Source organism: Trachypithecus francoisi, unplaced genomic scaffold (genome assembly GCF_009764315.1).
Source record: "Trachypithecus francoisi isolate TF-2019V2 unplaced genomic scaffold, Tfra_2.0 Lachesis_group2, whole genome shotgun sequence".
Taxonomy (NCBI): domain Eukaryota; kingdom Metazoa; phylum Chordata; class Mammalia; order Primates; family Cercopithecidae; genus Trachypithecus; species Trachypithecus francoisi.
In genome coordinates, this window is record NW_022681465.1 from 68,526,191 (window position 1) to 68,550,665 (window position 24,475).

Genomic DNA, 24,475 nt, shown 5'->3' on the forward strand with positions numbered 1-24,475 from the left:
AATGGGTGGAAATCCAGGAAATCCACAATTACAACATGGCACGCAGATGTGTGTTGGACTTAGAGAAAAGATACACCCAGTTATTGGAGGCTTATTGCTAAAACACAAAGGTTTATGAGGAATCTATTGCCTCTTTCTAAACCAGATAATTGATATCTCCAAAAAATCAAGAGATTGAGATTGTTCAAGAGGCACTCTTGGCTCAAGTAATTTGCTTTCTGCAGTAATGTCTACCACTTATACTTCTGAAATGAGAAGACCTAACTGGGTTGGTTTGCTATCACCCAATACAAAGCCTCCTTATTATTTTTAAAAACAGTATAAAAAGGTTTATGGAAACTATATCTTACGGTCAAGATGATTAAAATTTAATAGATTTGTTTATAAGATTGGAGAGACAGATTTAATTAGCTTCATGCTGTCTTTATTAACGCTTGTTGTTTAGGAAAGTAAGTATCCTCACTTAAATAATAAGAATTTTCTCTTTTTTAAAAAAAAAAATTGAATTGTCACTTTGTCTAAATGAATTTCTTTTACAATGACCTGTGATCCTATTTTGTGATGTCAAGTGTTTTAAACTTTTGATATTTGACAAAGTTTCCAAAATCAAATTCTATATTCAGTCCTTTTGACTTTATTTACTTTTTTTGACATTAGGTCCCCTAAGTCCAAAAGAGACATATTCAGCTTATTTGGTATAATAAAATCATGCAGGAAGTATTGTCAAATATGAAATGGTATTTAGCCTTCTTTGGATTATATTTATCTAAATGTGTTATTGGTATTTGTTCCAAAATTGTATGAGATTCCTGGCCGGGCGTGGTGGCTCAAGCCTGTAATCCCAGCACTTTGGGAGGCCGAGACGGGTGGATCATGAGGTCAGGAGATCGAGACCATCCTGGCTAACATGGTGAAACCCCGTCGCTACTAAAAAATACAAAAAACTAGCCAGGCGAGGTGGCGGGCACCTGTAGTCCCAGCTACTCGGGAGGCTGAGGCAGGAGAATGGCATAAACCCGGGAGGCAGAGCTTGCAGTGACCTGAGATCCGGCCACTGCACTCCAGCCCGGGCAACGGAGCGAGACTCTGTCTCAAAAAAAAAAAAAAAGAGAGAGATTCCTGTGATTCTGATATGCCTTCACATGTATTATCAGTAGTAATTATAATTATTGTATAAAATTGTTGTGTGCCACAGAAGTAACCAAATTTCCTTGTCAAGTGTCTCTTCAGCCATGGCTATTCTAAGACTTTTGTCATCCACAATTGTTATTTTACTTTGATTCTTTCATAGAGCAGTTTATAATCAGCTATGGAGCTCTGAGGAGTACTCTTAAATATAGGTTTTGTATAAATTTAGAGATTCTGCCATGGGAATAGAGAGAAAAATTTCCAAGACTCTCATGGAGAGTTGATGTGTTCATGAGGACTGTTGATCCAATATCAAGCAGAACAGGAGTTAGTTACATGGACTGAACTAACAGAAGACTGAGATAATCTTTTACAACTTGTTCAAAACATTTGCTGACTCTTTTTGTTTTGTTTTTCAGAGTCAAGAAAAGTTTCTCTTCTTTTAAGCTATTTATAGCTTTTAACAATTGAGTAAAGAATACTCTTATGAGCAAAATTTGAAATGTAATCCCTTTCTCACAACCTAATTTCTTTAAAATTTGAAAACTGTTTTGTGAGCATTCTTAATTTATGACAATATAGTCATCTGCATAAGTTCAATGAGAATCTGTTTTCTTTTCTAACAGGGCATAATTGGAGACCCTGGTTATTTCACCAAGGTTTTGAGTGGAGTGATATTTTCAGATTGCCTTTAGAAAATGAGGCTGACCTATAGAGCTGATAGAAGCCCCTTAGAAAAACTGACTTTTTACCTTGTCTTTTACAGGGTGCCAACATGTGGCAAGTTAAGAACGTCATTTTTTATCAGGCCCAGAAACACCAAGTTTTCTTAGAACCTTGAAAAGAGAGGAATTCATCCAGTTCACACAGGTAGCTGCAAGCACAGATAAATCCTTGGCTGCGCTCAAGACGTTTAAAAAGGTCTAATCTTAGATTCCTTATGAAAAAGGTTCTGGCAGAGCCAATTAAAAAAAGACAGAATGCCTATATGGCAAATAAATATTTTTGCTGCACTTTATGCAAACAACCAGGCAAAGTTTAATAGGACTAGAACTTATTTTACAAATAAATTGGTACTATTATGATTTTGTCTTTCATAAAATTGAGGAATTGAAGAGAGAAAAATTATGTTTCAAAATAAAATATAGGGCCAGACACAGTGGCTATGACTGTAATCCTGGGACTTTGGGGGTCTGAGGCAGGTGGAACACATGAGCCCAGGAGTTTGAGACCAGCTTGGGCAACACAGTGAGACCCCGTCTCCACAAAAAGAAATTAAAAATTAGCCATGCGTTGTGACTCAATCAAGAGTCCCAGATACTTGAAGATCTGAGGTAGAAAGATCACTTGAGCCTGGAAGGTTGAGACTGCAGTGAACTGTGACCAACCCACTGTACTTGAGCCTGAGAGACATAGCAAGACCCTGTCTCCAAAACAAACAAACAAACAAACAAAAAACACACACACACACAAAAACTGCAGTACACCTGTTATTAGATTCTAGTCTTGCCTAATGTTTTTCCATTTGTATTATTTTCTAAATAATAAAATTTTTATTTGTACTGAATTCTAAAATTTTTCCTAGACAGAAGCTGGAATGTTTTAATTTTTTTCCTTCTTCTTTTCCTTTTTTCTGTCCATTTTGTCCTAATTTGAAATCACTAAAAATTATGCTTTGCTTTTGTTAAAGCCCTGTAAACTGAAGCTAGGCAACTTAAACATCAGAAGAAAGTAACAGCAACCTATTTACATACATAAACTATTTTCATACCTGCCTATTGATGTATGGACTTCAGAATAATGCAGCCTATATCAGCTTTCCAGGATTGTTCTCCCTTTTTTTTGTTTGTTTATTGTTTTCTTTTTCTCTTCCTTCCCCTATTTTTTTCCTGATGGGATAGGGGACTTTAAAATCTGTTTTAAAAAATGAGCTTTCCTAACAATGTGTGACCTATTTGTCTCAGAATAAACTGTCCTATCCATGAGAGATCAAACAAAACCCAAGACCAGAGACTCATTTTTTTCTAAAATGTTTCCTCTGAAAGCTTAAAAAAAAAAAAAAAAAACAGGGAGAGAAATGTGAAAGGAAAATAAAAACTTGGGACCCCAATTCATTACACCAAAAAAAAAAAAAAGAAAAAGAAAAAGAAAAATTAAGCTGAAAGCTGAGTCATGCAAAAAGCTGCCTTTCCTTTTGTCCCTAAGCAAATAGCTACAGATAAAAAGATTCCACAGGTAGCTACTCTATGTTCACCTTATCTTATGTAAAGTGCCACTTTACTGAGCTCAAGTCTCAAGATGAATACATAATTGACTATTCCCCTATCTGCTCCTTTTCTCTTGCAACAAGTATGTATTTATCCATTTTCAAACTGCTATAACTACCTGAGACTGGGTAATTTATAGAGGAAAGAGGTTTAATTGACTCACAGTTCTACATGGCTGGGGAGGCCTCAGGAAATTTACAAACATGGCAGAAGGTGAAGGGTAAGCAAGGCGTGTCTTACATGGCAGCAGGAGAGAGAGAGTGGGGGAACTGCCAAACACTTAAAGCATCAGATTTCATGAGAACGCACTATCATGAGAACAGCATGGGGGAAACCACTCCCATGATCCAATCATCTCCCACCAGTTCCCTCCCTTGACATATGGGGATTACAATTTGAGAAGAGATTTGGGTGGGGACACAGAGTCAAACCATATTATTCCATTCCTGGCCCATCCCAAACCTCATGTCCTCACATTTCAAAACACAATCATGCCTTCCTGACAGTTTCCCAAAGCCTTAACTGATTTCAGCATTAACTGAAAACTTCAAGTCCAAAGTCTCATCTGAGACAAGGCAAGTTCCTTCTGCCTATGAGTCTGTAAAATCAAAAACAAGTTAGTTACTTCCAAGATACAATGGGAGTACAGGCATAGGGTAAATGCTCCCTTTCAACAAAGGAGAAATCAACCAATACAAAGGGGCTACAGGCCCCATGCCAGTCCAAAATCCAGCGGGGTAGCCATTTAAATCTTAAAACTCCAAAAGAATCTCCTTTGACTCTGCCTTACATAGAGTCAGGCACTGGGTAAATGGCCCCTTTCAGAAAAGGAGAAATAAGCCAAAACAAAAGGGCTACAGGCCCCATGCCAGTCCAAAATCCAGCAGGGCAGCCATTTAATCTTAAAGCTCGAAAATAATCTCCTTTGACTCTATGTCTCACATCCATGGCATACTGATGCAAGGGGTAGCCTCCCACAGCCTTGGGCAGATCTGCTTCTGTGGCTCTGCAGTTTGTAGCCCCCATGGCTGCTTTCACAGACTGGCATTGAATGCCTATAGCTTTTCTAGGTACAAGGTACAAGCTGTTGGTGGATCTACCATTTTGGGGTCTGGAGGATGGTGGCCCTCTTCTCACAGCTCCACTAGGCAGTGCCCCAGTGTGGACTCTGTGTGGGGGCTCCAACCCTACATTTCCACTCCGCATTTCCCTGCTAGAGGTTCTCCATGAGAACTCTACTCCAGCAGCAGACTTCTGCCTGGACATCCAGGCATTTCCATACATCTTCTGAAATTTAGGCAGAGGCTCCCAAAGCTCAATTTTTGTCTTCTGTGCACCTGCAAGCCCAATATCATGTGGAAGCTGCCAAGGCTTGAGGCTTGCACCCTCTGAAGCCATGGCCCAAGCTGTAGCTTGGCCCCTTTCAGCCATGGGTGGAGCTGGAGTGGCTGGTAAGCAGTGCACCAAAACCTCAAAAGTAGGGAATCCAACAATGCAGCCTTTGGTCTGTGATCAAAGGCCCATAAGCCCCTAGCAAACCACTGGTGTAAGTCCGAGAGTCCAAAAGTTGAAGAACTTGAATTCTGATGTTCGAAGGCAGGAAGCATCCAGCACAGGAGAAAGATGAAGACTGGAAGACTCAGCAAGTCTTCTCATTCCACTTTTTTCTGCCTGCTTTTTCTAGCTGTGCTGGCAGCCAATTGGATGGTGCCCACTCAGATCAAGGGTGGGTCTGCCTCTCCCAGATTAACTGACTCAAATGTTAATCTTCTGCAGCAACACCCTTATAGACATACCCAGAAATGATACTTTGCATCCTTCAATCCAATCAAGTTGACACTTAATGTTAACTATCACAGTATAACAACCATAATAAACCAAGTTTAAAATCTCCAGAGCTGGAACTAATCCATGGAAAATTATCCCAGTAATCACATGGATAAAATTCTAAGTGGATAATTCAGTTCTCAATGATGCAAGGTCAGAAGTGAAGGCTCTATCCTGGTACATACTGAATAATGCATTATATTGAGGACTAAATTCTGACCTTTTTTTCTTCTCTTGCCCAAATTCTTATCTAAGGGGCCTGGGGAGTCACATCCTACAAACCATAAAGTCTTATTAGAGGAATTTTATTTAACCCTATATAATGTGGCTTACTTTCCAAACTGACTGTGGCATAACATCACAACAGATAAGAAAGGAAATCGTAATATTTTAACCTCATGTGTGTTTCTTGGATATATCTTGAAATAGCCCTGCAAAGTGATCTGTTTTGGGGAAAAATCTACATTCTGTTAAAAATCCTCTTTCCCTTTTCCAGGTCTTTTTCCTGATCCAGGAGAGAATCAACTAAGAGTCTGACACCTTTTTTTTTTTTTTTTTTTTTTTTTTTTTTGAGACGGAGTCTCGCTCTGTCGCCCAGGCTGGAGTGCAGTGGCACGATCTCAGCTCACTGCAAGCTCCACCTCCCAGGTTCACAGCATTCTCCTGCCTCAGCCTCCAGAATAGCTGGGACTACAGGTGCATGCCGCCATGCCCAGCTAATTTTTTGTATTTTTAGTAGAGACGGGGTTTCACCATGTTAGCCAGGATGGACTTGATCTCCTGACCTCGTGATCCACCCACCTTGGCCTCCCAAAGTGTTGGGATTATGGGCGTGAGCCACAGCACCCAGCTGAGTCTGACACCTTTTTAAGTCTGATAAGTAACATTTACAATCTATTCTATCTGTAGCCTGCTACCTGGGGGCTTTATCTCATAATAAGAACCTTAGTCTTTACAATCTCTTATCTTTTATTATTATTATTATTATACTTTAAGTTCTAGGGTACATGTGCACAACATGCAGGTTTGTTACATATGTATACATGTGCCATGTTGGTTTGATGCACCCATTAACTCGTCATTTACATTAGGTATATCTCCTAATGCTGTCCCTCCCCATCCCCCACCCCACAACAGGCCCGGTGTGTGATTTTCCCCACCCTGTGTCCAAGTGTTCTCATTGTTTAATTCCCAACTATGAGTGAGAACATGCGATGTGTGGTTTTCTGTCCTTGCGATAGTTTGCTCAGAATGATGTTTCCAGCTTCATCCATGTCCCTACAAAGGACATGAACTCATCCATTTTATGGCTGCATAGTATTCCATGGTGTATATGTGCCACACTTTCTTAATCCAGTCTATCACTGATGGACATTTGGGTTGGTTCCAAGTCTTTGCAATTGTGAATAGTGCCACGGTAAACGTATGTGTGCATGTTTTTTAAGAGCAGCATGATTTATAATCCTTTGGGTATATACCCAGTAATGGGATGGCTGAGTCCACTGCTATTTCTAGTTCTAGATCCTTGAGGAATTGCCACACTGTTTACACTCCCACCAACTGTGTAAAAACGTTCCTATTTCTCCACATCCTCTCCAGCAAGTGTTGTTTCCTGACTTTTTAGTAATTGCCCTTCTAACTGGTGTGAGATGGTATCTCATTGTGGTTTTGATTTGCATGTTTCTGATGACCAGGGATGATGAGCATTTTTTCACGTGTCTGTTGCCTGAATAAATGTCTTCATTTGAAAAGTGTTGGTGCATATTCTTTGCCCTCTTTTTGATGGGGTTTGATTTTTTCTTGTAAATTTGTTTAAGTTCTTTGTAGATTCTGGATATTAGCCCTTTGTCAGATGGGTAGATTGCAAAAATTTTCTCCCATTCTGTAGGTTGCCTGTTCACTCTGATGGTAGTTTATTTTGCTTTAGCTTAATTAGATGCCATTTGTCTATTTTGGCTTTAGTTGTCATTGCTTTTGTTGCTTTAGTCATGAAGTTCTTGACCATGCCTATGTCCTGAATGGTATTGCCTAGGTGTTCTTCTAGGGTTTTTATGGGTTTAGGTCTAAGTCTTTATTTAAGTCTTTAATCCATCTTGAATTAATGTTTCTGAAAGGTGTAAGGAAGGGATCCAGTTTCAGTTTTCTACATATGGCTAGCCAGTTTTCCCAGCACCATTTATTAAATAGGAAATCCTTTCACCATTTCTTGTTTTTGTCAGGTTTGTCAAAGATCAGATGATTGTAGATGTGTGGCATTATCTCTGAGGCCTCTGCTCTGTTTCATTGGTCTATATCTCTGTTTTGGTACCAGTACCATGCTGTTTTGATTATTGTAGCTGTCTGGCACAGTGAGCAGGGTCCGTGGCTCCACCAGAGCAAGGAACTGGAGGGGGAACACCCCAGGCAGGCGCGGGGAGACTGCGGGCAGGTAAATAAATAAGAAGGGGGACCCACGGGAAAATTATGAGGAATTCCACCTCTCTGGCCTCTGAATATTTGCGGTTACTCCAGGGACTGTTGATGTCTATAGGAGTAGAAGTTAGTTAAGGAACATAAGACTTTGAAGCCATTGTTTGCCCATGTTGAACAACATAGTTATTACTTTCAATATCAAACCATAGTGCAGTTAAATAGAAAGGAATTGTTGCAGGTAGTAAAAGCTTTGTGTAGAGCTCACCAGTTAGGGGATACTATGCCTTTAAATTTGTGGACCTTGTGTAGCTCTATCACTCAGGCAGTAGAGTTACTTGAAACTGACTCAGAGCGTGGCAATGTCGCCACAGGGGGCAAGGCACCTGAAAGTTTAGAGAGGAATGATCTTAAAGAGGAACATATTTACGCTCCGGTTGCTGAGGACAAAGAGTTGGAAAAAGAGCTACTTCCTCCCTCTTCTAAAGGAAATTCTGATATGCAGCGTATTTTGGAAATGTTACAACAGCTGTTAAAATTACAAGGTATTAATGCTCCTGCTTCTCCTATTTTTTCCGTTATTTTTCCTTCTGCTCCTTTGGAGGAAGATTTTCCTTTGCCGCCACCTCCAACCTCTTTGCCTATGTCAGGTCAGGTTTTCTCTGTGCCTTTTCCTCCTGTAGGAGAAAAGAAGGAATTGAAGGAAAAGGATGATTTCGAGGAATTAGATCTATTCCCAATAACAAAGGCTGCTTTCGGCCCCAATGCTCAGTTCCCAAATGGTGGCCAGATTGTGACTTTTACAGCCCTAGAATTTAAATTTTTGAAAAAAATAAAAGCTGTAACAAAAAATTATTAAGACCTTTAAAGGCCAGTGGAGCTAATTTAGATGAGTATATTCGGGCTTGTGCAGGCATTGGGGGAGCTATTTACAATGCTCAAGTGTTTGCTGGGGCACTTTCTAAGGCTTTAAAAGGCAGTTCTAAACAAGGTGTATGTTATCAGTGTGGAAAACCTGGTCATTTTAAAAAGGAATGCAGGAAAAAACTAGGCTCTTCTGCCTCAAAAGAAAAAAAGGTTACCTTCTGAGGTATGCAAACGATGTGGGAAAGGTCGACATTGGACAAATGAATGTCGTTCAAAAACTGATAAGAGTGAAAATTTGTTGTCACTCCTTCCGGGAAACGGGAGTCGGGGCCCACAGGCTTGGGGCCCCAACAATTACAATGCAGGCCTACCACAATACCCAGTGAGCAATGGTTTACAACATCAAGGATTGACTTCAAGTCCTCCTTAAGAGCATCACACCTTACCCCAGTTTCTCAACTTTATGCTGCAACTAAGCAAAGCGCTGCTGCTGACTTAGCTATTACTCAGCCTTATACTCTATCTCCTAATGGAGGAATATATCAGTTGGCTACTGGAGTGTGTGGTCCTTTACCAAAGGGACATGTAGGACTTTTGTTAGGTCAAAGCAGCAGTGCTATGCGAGGGTTAATGGTGACTCCGGGAATTATTGATCCTGATTTTACTGATGAAATTCTTATTATGGTACAAGTCTCACAATTTATGCACCTAGAGGCAGGGGAACGTATTGCACTATTGCTTCTATTGTCCTTTTTTCCTTTTCTATCTAAAGATGTGTCTCGACAAGGAGGTTTCGGTAGTACTGGAAAAACTGTTTTCTGGGAAACCTTAGTTTCTGATCAAAAATCTCGACGCTCCTTGCAAATTAATGGGATACTTTTTGAGGGATTAGTTGAAACAGGAGGAGATGTATGTATCTATTATTTGCTTGGTTCAGTGATCCACTCATTGGGAAAAGAAACAAATCTCAGTTACTTTATCAAGCCTAAGTACTGCTTCTGTAGTTTACCAAAGTGTTGAGCCCCTTAGTTGTGTGGGACCTGAAGGACAACAAGGAAAAATAGTGTTTTATATTGTTCCCATTAATATTAACCTTTGGGGTCGTGATCTTTTACAACAGTTTGGTGCCTTTTTAAGCATTCCTCATATTTCTTCAGCTGCCAAAAATATGATGTTCAAAATGGGCTACAATCCTTTAAACTCTTAGCCACTGTCCACAAGCCTCAAGCTTTACAATTAAAGTGGAAAACTAGAACTCCTGTTTAGGTGGAACAGTGGCCATTATCTAAAGAAAAACTTAAGGCTTTAAAGAATTTAGTTAAGGAACAAGTGGCCGAGGGGCATATTGAACCAAGTACTTCTGCATGGAATTCCCCTGTGTTTGTCGTGTCAAAAAAAAAAAAAAAAAAAAAAGGTGGAAAATGGTGCTTATTAACTGATCTTAGAGCTGTAAATGCTTGTATTCAACCTATGGGGACTTTACAACCTGGGCTTCCTAATCCAACTCTTATCCCACAAAATTGGAAATTAATGGTTATAGATCTTAAAGATTTTTTTTTACCATTCCATTACAACCCTAAGATTGTGAAAAATTTGCCTTTACTGTTCCCAAATATAATAATGGACAATCCACTCAAAGATATCAATGGAAAGTTCTCCCCCAAGGTATGCTTAATAGTCCTACTTTATGTCAAGAATTTGTTCATAGACCTTTAAATCCTGTTAGAAGCCAATTCCCCACTGTATTAATTTATCATTATATGGATAATATTTTATTGGCAACTCCTGATGAAGTCTTACAGAGTCAAGTTTTTCAAGCTTTACAACAACAATTAACTCAATATAATTTACATATTTCTTCTAAAAAAAATACAAACTCAATTTCCTATTCAATATCTGGGATATCTCTTAGCAGAAAAACATATTTGACCTCAAAAGGTTCAAATTCAAAGAGATCAACTTTTAACTCTTAATGATTTTCAAAAATTGTTAGGGGACATAAATTGGCTTCGTCCCATCTTAGGCATCCCTACTTATAAATTGCAACATTTATTTGCTACTTTAGAAGGGGATTCAGATTTAAGTAGTTCCCATCAACTATCCCCTAAAACAGAAAAAAAAAAAAATTGTCGTTTGTAAAAAATAGAATTAGTGAAGCTCATCTTGATTATATTGTATCCAATCTTCCACTTTCGTTGTGTCTTTTTCATACTCCCCATTCGCCAATGGCCGTTTTACACCAAGATAATAATATTCTGGAGTGACTGTTTTTGGCGAATAAAGCCATTAAGAAAATTCACCCATATATTGATGAATTGGCTGAATTAATTATTAAAGGATGACATTGAGCTCGTCAATTGTTTGGCGCTGATCCCGTAAAAATTATTACCTGATTATCTAAGCAATACATTGAATCCTTGCTAGAAACTCATGAGAGTTGGCAAGTGGCTTGTGCTGAGTATACTGGTTCTTTTTCTCAACACTATCCTAGTAATAAATTACTTGCCTTCCTACAACAATATTCCCTACTACCATATAATCCTATCTCTTATACACCAGTTAAAGGTCCCACCTTTTTTACTCATGCTTCTAGCAATGGAAAAGCTGGGTACTGGACATCTGACAATTCAAAAATTTCTTGCTATCCATTTAAATCAGTATAACAGGGAGAACTTTTTGCCATTCTTATGGTTCTACAAGACTGACCTCAGGATTCCCAATATGCTGTATATGTAACTAAATATATCTCTCAGACTTCTTTACTAATAGTCTAGGATTACAACGGCAATTTTCTATCACCCGCCATCAAGCCTGAGCTATTGTCAGGGCCTGTCCATCCTGTGCTCCTATCATTGAACACCTTTTAAGTCCAGGTATTAACCCCTGGAGCACTCAACAAAATCACATTTGGCAAATGGATGTAACTTATGTCCCTTCTTTTGGTCATTTAAAATATGTTCATCATACAATTGATACATGGTCACATTTCCAATGGGCTACACCATTACCTTCTAAAAAGGCTGACTCTGTTATTACTCATTTGCTTACTTGCTTTGCAGTTATGGGTGTTCCTGCTGAATTAAAAACTGATAATGCCCCTGCTTATTGCTCTTGTAAATTGGCCGCCTTTCTTTCTTTATATCACATTCATCATACAACAGGTATTCCATTTAATAGTCAAGGTCAAGCTATTATTGAACGAGCCAATGCAACTTTAAAATTACAACTTTCAAAATAAAAAGGGGGAGATGGGCGAGATTCCCCAAAATACCAAATTCTAAAAGCTTTATTTACTTTAAATTTTCTCAATCATTGGCGCCAATTACAGCAATCCGCAGTGGTAAAACATTTTCAACAGCCTTTAGAAAAGCCACAAAATAGTAATCAATGGGTGTATTATCCTTCATTACAAGGACAACGTCTAAAAGGAAAAGTTTTACAATGGGGCCGAGGCTCTGCTCTTGTCCATACAGGTGCCGGAGATGAGTAGTTTCCATCTCGATGGTTGACATAGTGCCATGGCGAAGAGGAGCCGATCCAAAGAGTTCCTCAAGAAATTTCAGGAGCTGAATCTGAGTGCTCAGAGAACATTCACCTTCGGAACTCGACGTGCGGAGCCCCCAACATGGGGTCAACTGAAAAAGCTTACTCAGAAAGCTGAAGGGGTTGTTCAACAAGCTGGGCAGCCCAAAACCCCACTAACTTTATTCCTGGCTATGCTGGCCGTAGTAAATTGTCAGGTAATGGCTGGAGAATTTACATACTGGGCTTATATTCCTTTTCCACCCTTATATCAAGGTGTGGCCTGGGGAGACAGAGAAGTCTCAGTATTTACTAATGATACTGCTTGGATGCCATCGCCTTTTTAAAACCAGGATCCTGAATTAGACATTGGCACAGTAAATAGTTCATATCAATTTGGGGTTGAAGGGTTACCTATATGTCTTCGGAGTAGTCCACATTGTCTGCATCTTTCTCATGAGGCTTGGGCTATTCGCTATAACCGTAGTCATATCTCTGCCTTTACTATGATTATTGTGGCTCAAAGTTTTAAGTATAATCATACTGCAGTACTTAATGAAACTCTGCCAAGTACATTATCTTTATGCCCTATCCCTGATGTGTCCGGAGGTGTTTCCCAACTAGAGTGGACTAGATGTAGAGGTAATGGGCCACGATTGTTGTTAGAAGTAAAAGGAAAAAGTCGTAATTACCTTATCACAGATTGGAGTGTACATGGAGATTTTCAAAATAAATTCAGCCATGTCAACCTGCGTTGGCATAAAGGTAATCACAGCATTTCTGCGGATGGCAATGAAACTATTATTTGGCATGATGGTGGTCTATCACCCCCTATACCACATTTGGCTAATACCTCACAGATACAAAGTCATATTTGGAAGTTGCTAGCTGCTGGTAAACCCATGTCCACTTTCACGGGAAACATGTCCTTAAATCTTACTAATATTGCTAACCCTTTCCATATATCTTTGCATTGAAATAATTCCAGATATGTTATTGCATGTGTAAGAAAGCCCTATTTGTTATTAGCAGGAATCTTTGAATGGAATAATAATACAGGGGTAGTTAACTGTATGGGCAATTGTACATTCTTAAGTTGTGTAAATACTACTTGGTGGAATAATAATTGGAATGAGTCACACTCTGATTTATATATTTTGAGAGCCAGAAAAGAAACCTGGCTGCCTGTGAACTTAACACGCATTTGGAGTGAATCTGCTGGAGTTACTCAAATTTACAAAGTAATGCAAGATCTTGTTCACCGCAGTCGGAGAGTGGTTGGAATCATTGTGACAGTGGTGATAGGACTTGTAGCAATTGCTTCCACCGCCACTGTTGCTGGATTAGCTTTACATCAGAGTATGCAAAATGCAGAATTTGTACAACAATGGCATGAACAGTCTCATTTGTTGTGGCAACAACAACGAAACATAGATGTGCATCTGACTGAACGAGTGGATAATTTGGAACAAGTAGTTTCTTGGATAGGTGATCAATCGACAGTGTTGAACACTCAAGCTTTGTTAAAATGTGATTGGAATACTACCCAATTTTGTATTACTCCTGTTCCTTTTAATAGCACTATACATAACTGGACTGAGATTAAAAAAAAAAAAAACTTTTAATTGGCCATAACAATCTTTCCCTGGAAATACAGGAATTAACGCAAAATATTTCTGAAACATTTTGCAATCAGTTACCATTGTTAACCGGAGCAGATTTAATGACTGGTGTTGCACAAAGCTTGACATCTTTAAACCCTATGAACTCTGTAAAAACTTCACTGACTTCTGTTTCTAGTAATGTATTGATTGTTATTCTTGCTTTTATCATTTTCCCAGTCTGCTGGAGACGGTGTCAGAGATCAAACACCGAATCCCAGTGAGCCCAACATGTGATGATGGTTTTAAAAGAAATTCAAACCTGTAAATAAGAAGGGGGAGATGTAGAGGACCACGTGCTCGCAAACGAGATGTTCCCGATAGTTATGCTCTTGCAAACAAAGCATGACGTTTCTTCTCTGCAAACAGGAAGAACAAAGGAGTTGGCTGTAAACAGCAGATTCTGGGAACTGGTTAATGTTTAAGCATCTTAAAGAATTGGAAAATTAGGGAAAGGTCAGAAAAATGACTCATGACATAAAAACAACTTGTGTCATAAAAACAATTCGTGTCTTGTGACATGGTAAAATTCCACAAGCATGTATAAAATAAAGCAGAGCATGCTGCTTGGGGTGGCTGCCATGTTTGTCTTGTCTTGTGTTGTCTTGTATGTTCATTCCTTTGTTTAGGAAACACGCAGACCCCAACAGTAGCCTTGTAGTATAGTTTGAAGTCAGGTAGCATGATACCTCCAGCTTTGTTCTTTTTGCTTAGCATTGTCTTGGCAATGTGGACTCTTTTTTGGTTCCATATGAACTGTAAAGTAGTTTTTTTCCAATTCTGTGAAGAAAGTCATTGGTAGTTTCATGGGGATGGCATTGAATCTATAAATTACCTTGGGCAGTATGGTCATTTTCACGATATTGATTCTTCCTATCCATCAGCATAAAATGTTCTTCCATTTTTTTGTGTCCTCTTTTATTTCATTGAGAAGTGGTTTGTAGTTCTCCTTGAAGAGGTCCTTCACATCCCTTGTAAGGTGGATTCCTAGGTATTTTATTCTCTTTGTAGCAATTGCAAATGGGAGTTCACTCATGATTTGCCTCTCTGTTTGTCTGTTATTGGTGTATAAGAATGCTTGTGATTTTTGCACATTGATTTTGTATCCTGAGACATTGCTGAAGTTGCTTATCAGCTTAAGGAGATTTTGGATGAGACATTGCTGAAGTTGCTTATCAGCTTAAGGAGATTTTGGACTGAGAAGATGGGATTTTCTATATATAGAATCATGTCACCTGCAAACAGGGACAATTTGACTTCCTCTTTTCCTAATTGAATCTTATTTCTTTCTCTTGCCTGATTGCTGTGGCCAGAACTTCCAATACTATGATGAATAGGAGTGGTGAGAGAGGGCATCCCTATCTTGTGCCAGTTTTCAAAGGGAATGCCTCCAGTTTTTGCCCATTCAGTATGATACTGGCTGTGGGTTTGTCATAAATAGCTCTTTTATTATTTTGAGATGCATCCCATCAATACCTGGTTTATTGAGAGTTTTTAGCATGGAGTGCTGTTGAATTTTGTTGCAGGCCTTTTCTGCATCTTTTGAGATAATCATGTGGTTTTTGTCTTTGGTTCCATTTTTGTGATGGATTTCATTTATTGATTTGCATATGTTGAACCAGCCTTGCATCCCAGTGTTTAAGCCAACTTGATCTTGGTGGATAAGCTTTTTGGTGTGCTGCTGGATTTCATTTGCCAGTATTATATTGAGGAATTTTGCATTAATGTTCATCAGGAATTTGATCTATAATTTTCTTTTTTGTTGTGTCTCTGACAGACTTTTGCATCAGGATGATGCTGGCCTCATAAAATGAGTTAAGGAGGATTCCCTCTTTTTCTATTGTTTGGAATAGTTTCAGAAGGAATGGTACCAGCTCCTCTTTGTACCTCTGGTAGAATTCAGCTGTGAGTCTGTTTGGTCCTGGACTTTTTTTGGTTGGTAGGCTATTAATTATTGCCTCAATTTCAGAACTTGTTATTGGTCTATTCAGCAATTCAACTTCTTCCTGGTTTAATCTTGGGAGGGTGTATGTGTCCAGGAATTTATTCATTTCTTCTAGATTTTCTAGTTTATTTGCATAGAGGTGTTTATAGTGTTCTCTGACAGTAGTTCGTATTTCTGTGGGATTGGTGGTGATGTCCCCTTTATCATTTTTTATTGCATCTATTTGATTCTTCTCTCTTTTCTTCTTTATTAGTCTTGCTAGCAGTCTATCAATTTTGTTGATCTTTTCAAAAAGCCAGCTCCTGGATTCACTTATTTTTTTGAAGGATTTGTGTGTGTGTGTGTGTGTGTGTGTGTGTGTGTGTGTCTATGTCTTTCAGTTCTGCTGTGATCTTAGTTGTTTCTTGTCTTCTGCTAGCTGTTGAATTTGTTTGTTCTTGCTTCTCTAGTTCTTTTAATTATGATGTTAGGGTGTTGATTTTAGATCTTTTCCGCTTTCTGTTGTGGGCATTTAGTGCTATAAATTTCCCTCTACACACTGCTTTAAATGTGTCCCAGAGATTCTGGTATGTTGTGTCTTTGCTCTCATTGGTTTCAAAGAACATCTTTATTTCTGCCTTCATTTCATTATTTACCCAGTAGTCATTCGGGAGCAGGTTGTTCAGTTTCCATGTAGTTGTGTGGTTTTGAGTGAGTTTCTTAATCCTGAGTTCTAATTTGATTGCACTGTGGTCTGAGAGACAGTTTGTTGTGATTTCTCTTCTTTTACATTTGCTGAGGAGTGTTTTACTTCCAACTATGTGGTCAATTTTGGAATAAATGCAATGTGGTGCTGAGAAGAATGTATATTCTGTTGATTTGGGATGGAGAGTTCTGTAGATGTCTATCAGTTCTGCTTGGTGCAGAGGTGAATTCAAATCCTGGATATATTCGTTAACCTTCTGTCTCGTTGATCTAATGTTGACAGTGGGGTGTTAAAGTCTCCCATTATTATTGTGTGGGAGTCTAAGTCTCTTTGTAGGTCTCTAAGAACTTGCTTTATGAATCTGGGTGCCACTGTATTGGATGCATATATATTTAGGATAGTAGCTTTTCTTGTTGAATTATATCTTTGCCATTGTGTAATGGCCTTCTTTGTCCCTTTTGATCTTTGTTGGTTTAAAGTCCATTTTATAAGATGCTAGGATTGCAACCACTGCTTTTGTTTGTTTGTTTGTTTTCCATTTGCTTGGTATATCTTCCTCCATCCCTTTATTTTGAGCCTGTGTATGTGTCTCTGCATGTGTGATGCGTCTCCTGAATACAACACACTGATAGGTCTTGACTCTTTATCCAATTTACCAGTCTATGTCTTTTAATTGGGGCATTTAGCCCATTTACATTTAAGGTTAATATTGTTATGTGTGAATTTGATCCTGTGATTATGATGTTAGCTGGTTATTTTGCCTGTTGCTGCAGGTTCTTCCTAGCATTGATGGTCTTTACAATTTGGCATGTTTTTGCAGTGGCTGTTACTGTTTGTTCCTTTCCATGTTTAGTGCTTCCTTCAGGAGCTCTTGTAAAGCAGGCCTGGTGGTGACAAAATCTCTCAGCATTTGCTTGTCTGTAAAGGATTTTATTTCTTCTTCACTTATGAAGCTTAGTTTGGCTAGATATGAATTTCTGGATTGAAAATTCTTTTCTTTAACATTGTTGAATATTGGCCCTCAATCTCTTCTGGCTTGTAGAGTTTCTGCAGAGAGATCCACTGTTAGTTTGATGGGCTTCCCTTTGTGAGTAACCTGACCTTTCTCTCTGGGTGCCTTTGGCATTTTTTCCTTCATTTCATCCTTGGTGAATCTGACAATTATGTGTCTTGGGGTTGCTCTTTTCAAGAAGTATCTTTGTGGTGTTTTCTGTATTCCCTGAATTTGAATGTTGGCCTGCCTTGCTAGGTCAGGGAATTTCTCCTGAATAATATCCCAAAGAGTGTTTTCCAACTTGTTTCCATTCTCCCTGTCACTTTCAGGTCCACCAGTCAAATGTAGATTTGGTCTTTTCACATAGTCCCATATTGCTTGGAGGCTTTGTTCATCTCTTTTTACTCTTTTTTCTCTAAACTTCTCTTCTTGCTTCATTTCATTAATTTGATCTTCCATCACTGATACTCTTTCTTCCACTTGATCAAATTGGCTACTGAAGCTTGTTCATGCGTCATGTAGTTCTTGTGCCATGGTTTTCAGCTCCATCAGGTCAATTAAGGTCTTCCCTACATTGTTTATCCTAGTTTGTCATTCATCTAATCTTTTTTCAAGGTTTTCAGCTCCCTTGCAATGGGTTCGAACATCCTCCTTTAGCTCAGAGAAGTCTGTTATTACTGACCTACTTCTGCCAGCTCATCAAAGTCATTCTCTGTCTAGCTTTGTTTCACTGCTGGCAAGGAGCTGCCATCCTTTGGAGGAGAAGAGGTGCTCTGGTTTTTAGAATTTTCAGCTTTTCTGCTCTGGTTTCTCCTCATCTTTGTGGTTTTATCTACCTTTGGTCTTTAATCATGGTGACCTACAGATGGGGTTTTGCTGTGGATGTCCTTTTTGTTGATGTTGATATTATTCCTTTCTGCTTGTTTGTTTTCCTCCTAACAGTCAGTTCCCTCAGCTGCAGGTCTGTTGGAGTTTGCTGGAGTTCCACTCCAGACCCTGTTTGCCTGGGTATCACCAGCGGAGGCTGCAGAGCAGCAAATATTGCAGAACAGTAACTATTGCTGCCTGACCCTTCCTCTGGAAGCTGGATCTCAGAGGGGCATCTGGCTTTATGAGGTGTCTGTCAGCCCCTACTGGGAGGTGTCTCCCAGTTAGGCTATATGGGGCTCAGGGACCCACTTGAGGAGGCAGTCTGTCCATTCTCAGAGCTCAAACACCATGCTGGGAGAACCATTGCTCTCTTCAGAGCTATCAGACAGAGATGTTTAAGTCTGCAGAAGTTTCTGCTGCCTTTTGTTCAGCTATGCCCTGCCCCCAGTGGTGGAGTCTACAGATTCAGTGGTCCTTTTTGAGCTGCAGTGGGTGCCACCCAGTTCGAGCTTCCTGGCCACTTTGTTTACCTACTCAAGCCTCAGCAATGGCAGACACCCCTCCCCCAGCCAGGCTGCCGCCTAGCAGTTCAATCTCAGACTGCTGCGCTAACAGTGAGCCAGGCTCTGTGGTCATGGGACCCACTGAGCCAGGCATGGGATATAATCTCCTGGTGTGCCGTTTGCTAAGACAGTTAGAAAAGCACAGTATTTAGGTGGCAGTGTCCCAATTTTCCCGGTACAGTCTGTCACAGCTTCCCTCGGCTAGGAAAGGGAAATCCCTGGACCCCTTGGGCTCCCCAGGTAAGGCGATGCCCCACCTTGCTTTGGCTCACCCTCCATGGGCTGCACCCACTGTCCAACCAGTCCCAGTGACATGAACCAGGTACCTCAGTTGAAAATGCAGAAATCACCCATCTTCTGCATTGAGCATGTTGGGAACTACAGACCAGAGCTGTTCCTATTCAGCCATCTTGGAATGGACCCCCTACAATCTCTTATCTTAACCCAGACATTTCCTTTCTATTGATGGTAGGTCTTTAGATAAACTCTTTCAACCAACTGCCAATCAGAAAACCTTTGAATCTGCTTATAATAACCTGGAAGCCCCACCACTTCCAGTCGTCCTGCCTTTATGGACCAAACCAATGTACATCTTACATGTATTAATTGATATCTTATGTCCTCCTATAATGGATAAAATCTAGTTGTGGCCCAACCATGGGCACATGTTCTCAGGGTCTCCTTAGGGCTGTGTTATGGGCTATGGTCCCTCATATATGGCTCAGAATAAATCTCTTCAAATATTAATATTTTACAGAGTTTGACTCCTTTTTGTCTTTCTTTCTTTCTTTTGAGATGGAGTCTTGCTTTGTCACTCAGGCTGGAGTGCAGTGGCACAGTCTCGACTCACTGTAACTTCTGCTTCCTGAGTTTAAGTGATTCTCCTGTCACCATGTTGGCCAGTCTGGTTTCCAACTCCTGACCTCAAGTAATCCACCTGCCTCAGCCTCGCAAAGTGCTGGGATTACAGGTGTGAGCCATTGCACCCAGCCTAAAGTTTGACTCTTTTTATTGATAACATACAGGTGTAAATGCTTTTGAATTACGTTTCCCAAAAGGATAGGTTGAAGTCCTAACCTCCAGTACCCATGCATGTGACCCTATTTGGAAATTGGGTCTTTGGAGATATAATTAAGATATAAATAATGATGAGGTCATACTGGAGGAGGACAGGTTCTGATCCAGTGACTGGTAGCCTTATAAGTAGTGGGAAATTTGGCTGCAAACAGACATGAAGAACCCTATGTGATGATAGAGGCCAAGACAGAAAGGATGCAGCTGCAAGCCAAGGAATACCAAGAAGGAACGGTAAGGCCAGAAGCCAGAAAGAGGTGAGGAAGGATTATACCCATACCTAGGGTGTCAGAAGGAGCATGACCCTGCCAACTCCTTGATTTTGGACTTCTAACCCCCAGATGTGTGACAGAATAAAATTTTGTTGTTTCAAGCCCCTCAATTTGTGATGCTTCATTATAGCAGCCTTAGAAAACTGATAAAACACCTTACTTTCCCCTCATTTTTTAATAGAAATCACATGAAATAGAATTTATCCAAATATCTATTTTTTAGGGCTCAAACCTATAGCAGCAAGTGCCATAATGAGTAAATATATGGAATTACATATTGCATGCATCCCAACTACATATCACAGTATGCACATTTAAATCAATCATGTTGAGTAAACATCAAATTTCTATTGTTTCTATAGAAAATGAAATTACAAAATTATTGGATGAACAGGCAAAGCACATGCAGCCAAAAATTATAAGAAAAAGTATTCAGAAATTATAAGAAAAAGTATTTCAGAAAAAATAAAAATGTTTGCTGAATGTGGTGGCTCACACCTGTAATCCCAGCACTTTGGGAGGCTGAGGCAGGTGGATTGCTTGAGCCCAGGAGTTTAAGACCAGCCTGGGCAATATGGTGAAACCCGTCTCTACAAAAAATACAAAAATTAGCCAGGCATGATGACATGTGCCTGTAGTCCCAGCTACCTGGGAGGTTGACATGCGATGATTGCTTGAGCCTGAGAGGCAGAGGTTGCAGTGAGCCCAGATCATGCCACTGCACTCCCGCCTGGATGACAGAGTGAGAACCTGTCTGAAAAATAAATAAATAAATATATAAATAAAACATTTTGTCATTTTCCTGACATTTGTGATGCTAGTGGTTTTAAAAGATAAACTTAGGCATGTTAAAATTCTAAACAGTTTATTTGAGCAGGCAGTGATTCATGAATCAGGCAGCACCAAACCACAAGGGGTTCAGGACTCCACCAAGGGAACTCAAGGGAAACTTTCAAAAACTGTTGTCAGTAGCAGGACAAGAAACATATGTCTGATTGGCTAACATGCAGAGTCCCCAGTTAGAGGTTAGTCGTCAGTTTCTGATTGATGAGTTCTCTAATTAGTGGTTAGTTGGCAGTTTCTAATTAGCTAAGTTTAAGTTTCATTTTACTGTTTAAATTGAGTTGGGTTTCAGTTTGTTTACATAGGAACTCAAGGCCCTGGAGGCCATCTCAGCTGAATGGACTCTCAATTCATATTTTTTTTTAACAGTGGTATTTATCAGCGTAGTGTGTTAAATGGTGACCTCCCAAAAGATGTATCCAAGTCCTAATCCTTGGAAATGGTGAATGTTATCTTATTTGGCAAAAGGGACTTTGCAGTGTAATTAAGGATCTGGAGATCAGATCATCCCGGATCATCCAGGAGGGCCCTAAATCCAATGATAACTATACTTACAATAGACACACAAGGAGATACACAGACCAGGAGGTGGTAATTTGACCACAGAGGCAGAGATTGGAGAATGCAGCCACAAGCCAAGGCATGCCAAGGCATGCTGGGGAAGCACCCAGAAGCTGGAAGAAACAAAGAAGGGTTGCCACCTACAGCCTTTGGAGGGAGTGCAGCCTTGCCAACAACAACTTGATCTTGGCTGAACACAGTGGCTCAAGCCTGTAATCCCAGCACTTTGGGAGGCAGAGGTGGGCAGATCATCTGAGGTCAGGAGTTCAAGACCAGAGTGGCCAACATGGTGAAACCCCGTCTCTACAAAAATACAAAAACAAAATTACCTGGGCATGATGGCAGGTGCCTGTAGTCCCAGCTACTCGGGAGGCTGAGGCAGGAGAATGGCGTAGACCCGGGAGGCAGAGCTTGCAGTGAGCTGAGATCCGGCCACTGCACTCCAGCCTGGGTGACAGAGCGAGACTCCATCACAAAAAAAAAAAAAACCCAAAGCAAAAAAAGAAAAAAAAGAAGAAAGACAGGAAGGTGGATCACCTGAGTCAGGAGTTCGAGACCAGCCTGGCCAACATGGTGAAACTCTGTCTCCACCAAAAAAAAAAAATAGCTGGACATGATGGCAGGCACCTGTAATCCCAGCTACTCGAGAGGCTGAGGCAGGAGAATCACTTGAATCCAGGAGGCAGAGGTTGCAATCAGCCAAGATCATGCCATTGCACTCCAGCCTGTGTGACAAGAGCAAAACTCCATCTGAAAGAAAGAGAGAAAGAAAGAAAAAGAAAAGAAAGAAAGAAAGAAAGAAAGAAAGAAAAGAAAAGAAAAGAAAAGAAAAGAAAAAAAGAAAAAGAAAAGAAAAAAAAGAAAGAAAGAAAGAAAGACAGAAAGAAAGAAGAAAGAAAGAAAGAAAGAAAGAAAGAAAGAAAGAAAGAAAGAAAGGAAGGAAAGAAAGGAAGAAAGAAAGAAAGGAAAGAAAGGGAAAGAAAGAAAGAAAGGAAAGAAAGAAAGAAAGAAAGGAAGAAAGAGAAAGGCAAGGCAAGGCAAGGCAGGGCAAGGCAGGGCAGGGCAGGGCAGGGCAAGGTCTCAAAAGCCAAGTGCCCTTAGAAGTGCCGGGGAGACCTGTCTCTTCTCCCCTGGGCCCAGCCACCTGCTTCTCCCTCTACTTCTAGCACCAGCTCCCTCCCACTCAGTGGGCCACTCGCCTCCAACAGAAGTATTTCTGGGAGCTGTTCTCATGCCCCCAAAATCTCCATCTTCAGTTATAAAACACAAGGAACTCTGGGAGTCTTCAACCCCAAAGAGAAAGGCTGGCTACTCTCTTAGGATGGGGTGAGAAAAAACACCTCTTAGTCTTTCTCCTCTCTTACAATGCAAGCAAAAACCCAAAGCAAAACATGCACACAAAAATCAAAATCTTAATCACTTCGCTTGCCACATTATTATTACTCTTTTAGTTGATAACGCTGAGCTTCTTGGGGTTAAACAGCTGCTATCCGATAAAAACTAAGCTGCTTAAGCCTTTCCCTGAGTGAGTAGAGCTCTGTATCTGAGAGCAGAGGCTTGGGCCATTCCCTTGGGAACTTTAATGAGGGCTCCAGCCCTGTTGCCATCTAACCTTTAACCTTTAAGAGGAGAAGCCTACACCCCCCTCCTTTTCTAGACAAATCTTCCCTTCCTGAATGATGGAAAACATCATTCTGCTACCTTTCCCAGACTCTTCCTACCATCCAGGACTTAGTCTAAAAGGACACAGGGAACGAAATGACATTTGCCAGCCACATCGACTGTCATGGGACACGTCGTCTTCCACTGGCTCTTGCCTGGGTGTTTTGAGGAAAAACGTTCATCAGAGGAAAAATACACACACATGCATGACTGGAGGAGTAGTGAATGGCAAGCTGTCTGCCTCGCTACAATATCCTTCCTTTCCCGAGGAGACAGAAGCAGTACCTGAGGAAAGCCACAGTTTCCAAGAAGCTTGTGGAAGTCACAGGTTAATTCCTTTTGCTCATTTTTAAAAATAGTCTCTTGCTAATTCTACTGGCATTTCTGTTATTTCACATAGGTGAAAAAACAAAAAGCCAGCTGAGTGTGGTGGCTCATGCCTGTAATCCCAGCACTCTGGGAGGTGGAGGCAGGAGGATCCCTTGAGCCCAGGAGATCAAGGCTGCAGTAAGCCATGATAGCACCATGGCACTCCAGCCTATATGACAAAGCAAAACCCTGTCTCAAAAAAAAAAAATTCTTTTCAAAATATCTGTTAATCCCTTGCACCTCTTCAGAGCCATTTCTACAGCTTTACTTTAGACTTCTGGGGCCTCAGTCCACGTGTCCACTACTATTTCTAAATACATTCCACATCTCCTCTCTCCCTGCTGCAATCTACATTCCAGGTGATCCCAGAAGGCTTTATTCCTACACCTCCACTTTCAAAAAGGCTGTCACTGCTCAGGTGGAGGACAAAGGGCTTATGGTTAGGCCTCTAACAGGTTAAACAGAAATTTAATCATGAGGGCATTAGGCTGAGATAGCTCTCCCACCTTGGCTTCCTACCGAAGCAGACTAAATCCCAATGCAAATGGGAAAATAAAACTTAAGCGTAACCTATCAGAAAGCACCCACTAACCTCTAACTAGGGACTGGGCACTTTAGCTCGTCAAACACATTTGCTTTGTGTTGCTCTTTTGAACACCTTATCAAAATAGTCTTCTCCTCTCCCCCTCCAGGGGGAGCACTGATACCTGTGGTTTGGAGTTGGTGGATCTGTGAATCCCTGTCTGCTTAAACTCTTCAGAAGTTTAATGTGCCTAAGTTTATCTTTTAATGACATGCTAGCCAAATGAGGTTGTGTGTTGCTTGATGAAACGCACTGGATTCAAGTAAGAAGACTACATCTTTAACTTATTCTGGACCCACTATGCCTACACCTACTCTGCACTGAGTTAATAATGATTTAGGAATGATTTAGTTATGAAATTAACAGCACAACT

General features: G+C 40.3%; 1 protein-coding gene across 1 annotated transcript; it reads left to right on the plus strand.

Annotated features, from left to right (window-relative positions):
• The first annotated feature begins 7,890 nt into the window (after nt 1-7,890).
• LOC117065004 (endogenous retrovirus group K member 21 Rec protein-like) lies at nt 7,891-14,140 on the plus strand. The gene is made up of 3 exons (XM_033179313.1): nt 7,891-8,176; nt 11,972-12,238; nt 13,862-14,140. Exons 2-3 carry the CDS (start codon nt 12,017-12,019, stop codon nt 13,916-13,918), a joined length of 279 nt encoding a protein of 92 aa, XP_033035204.1. The 5' UTR covers nt 7,891-8,176; nt 11,972-12,016; the 3' UTR covers nt 13,919-14,140.
• The last annotated feature ends 10,335 nt before the right edge of the window (nt 14,141-24,475 follow it).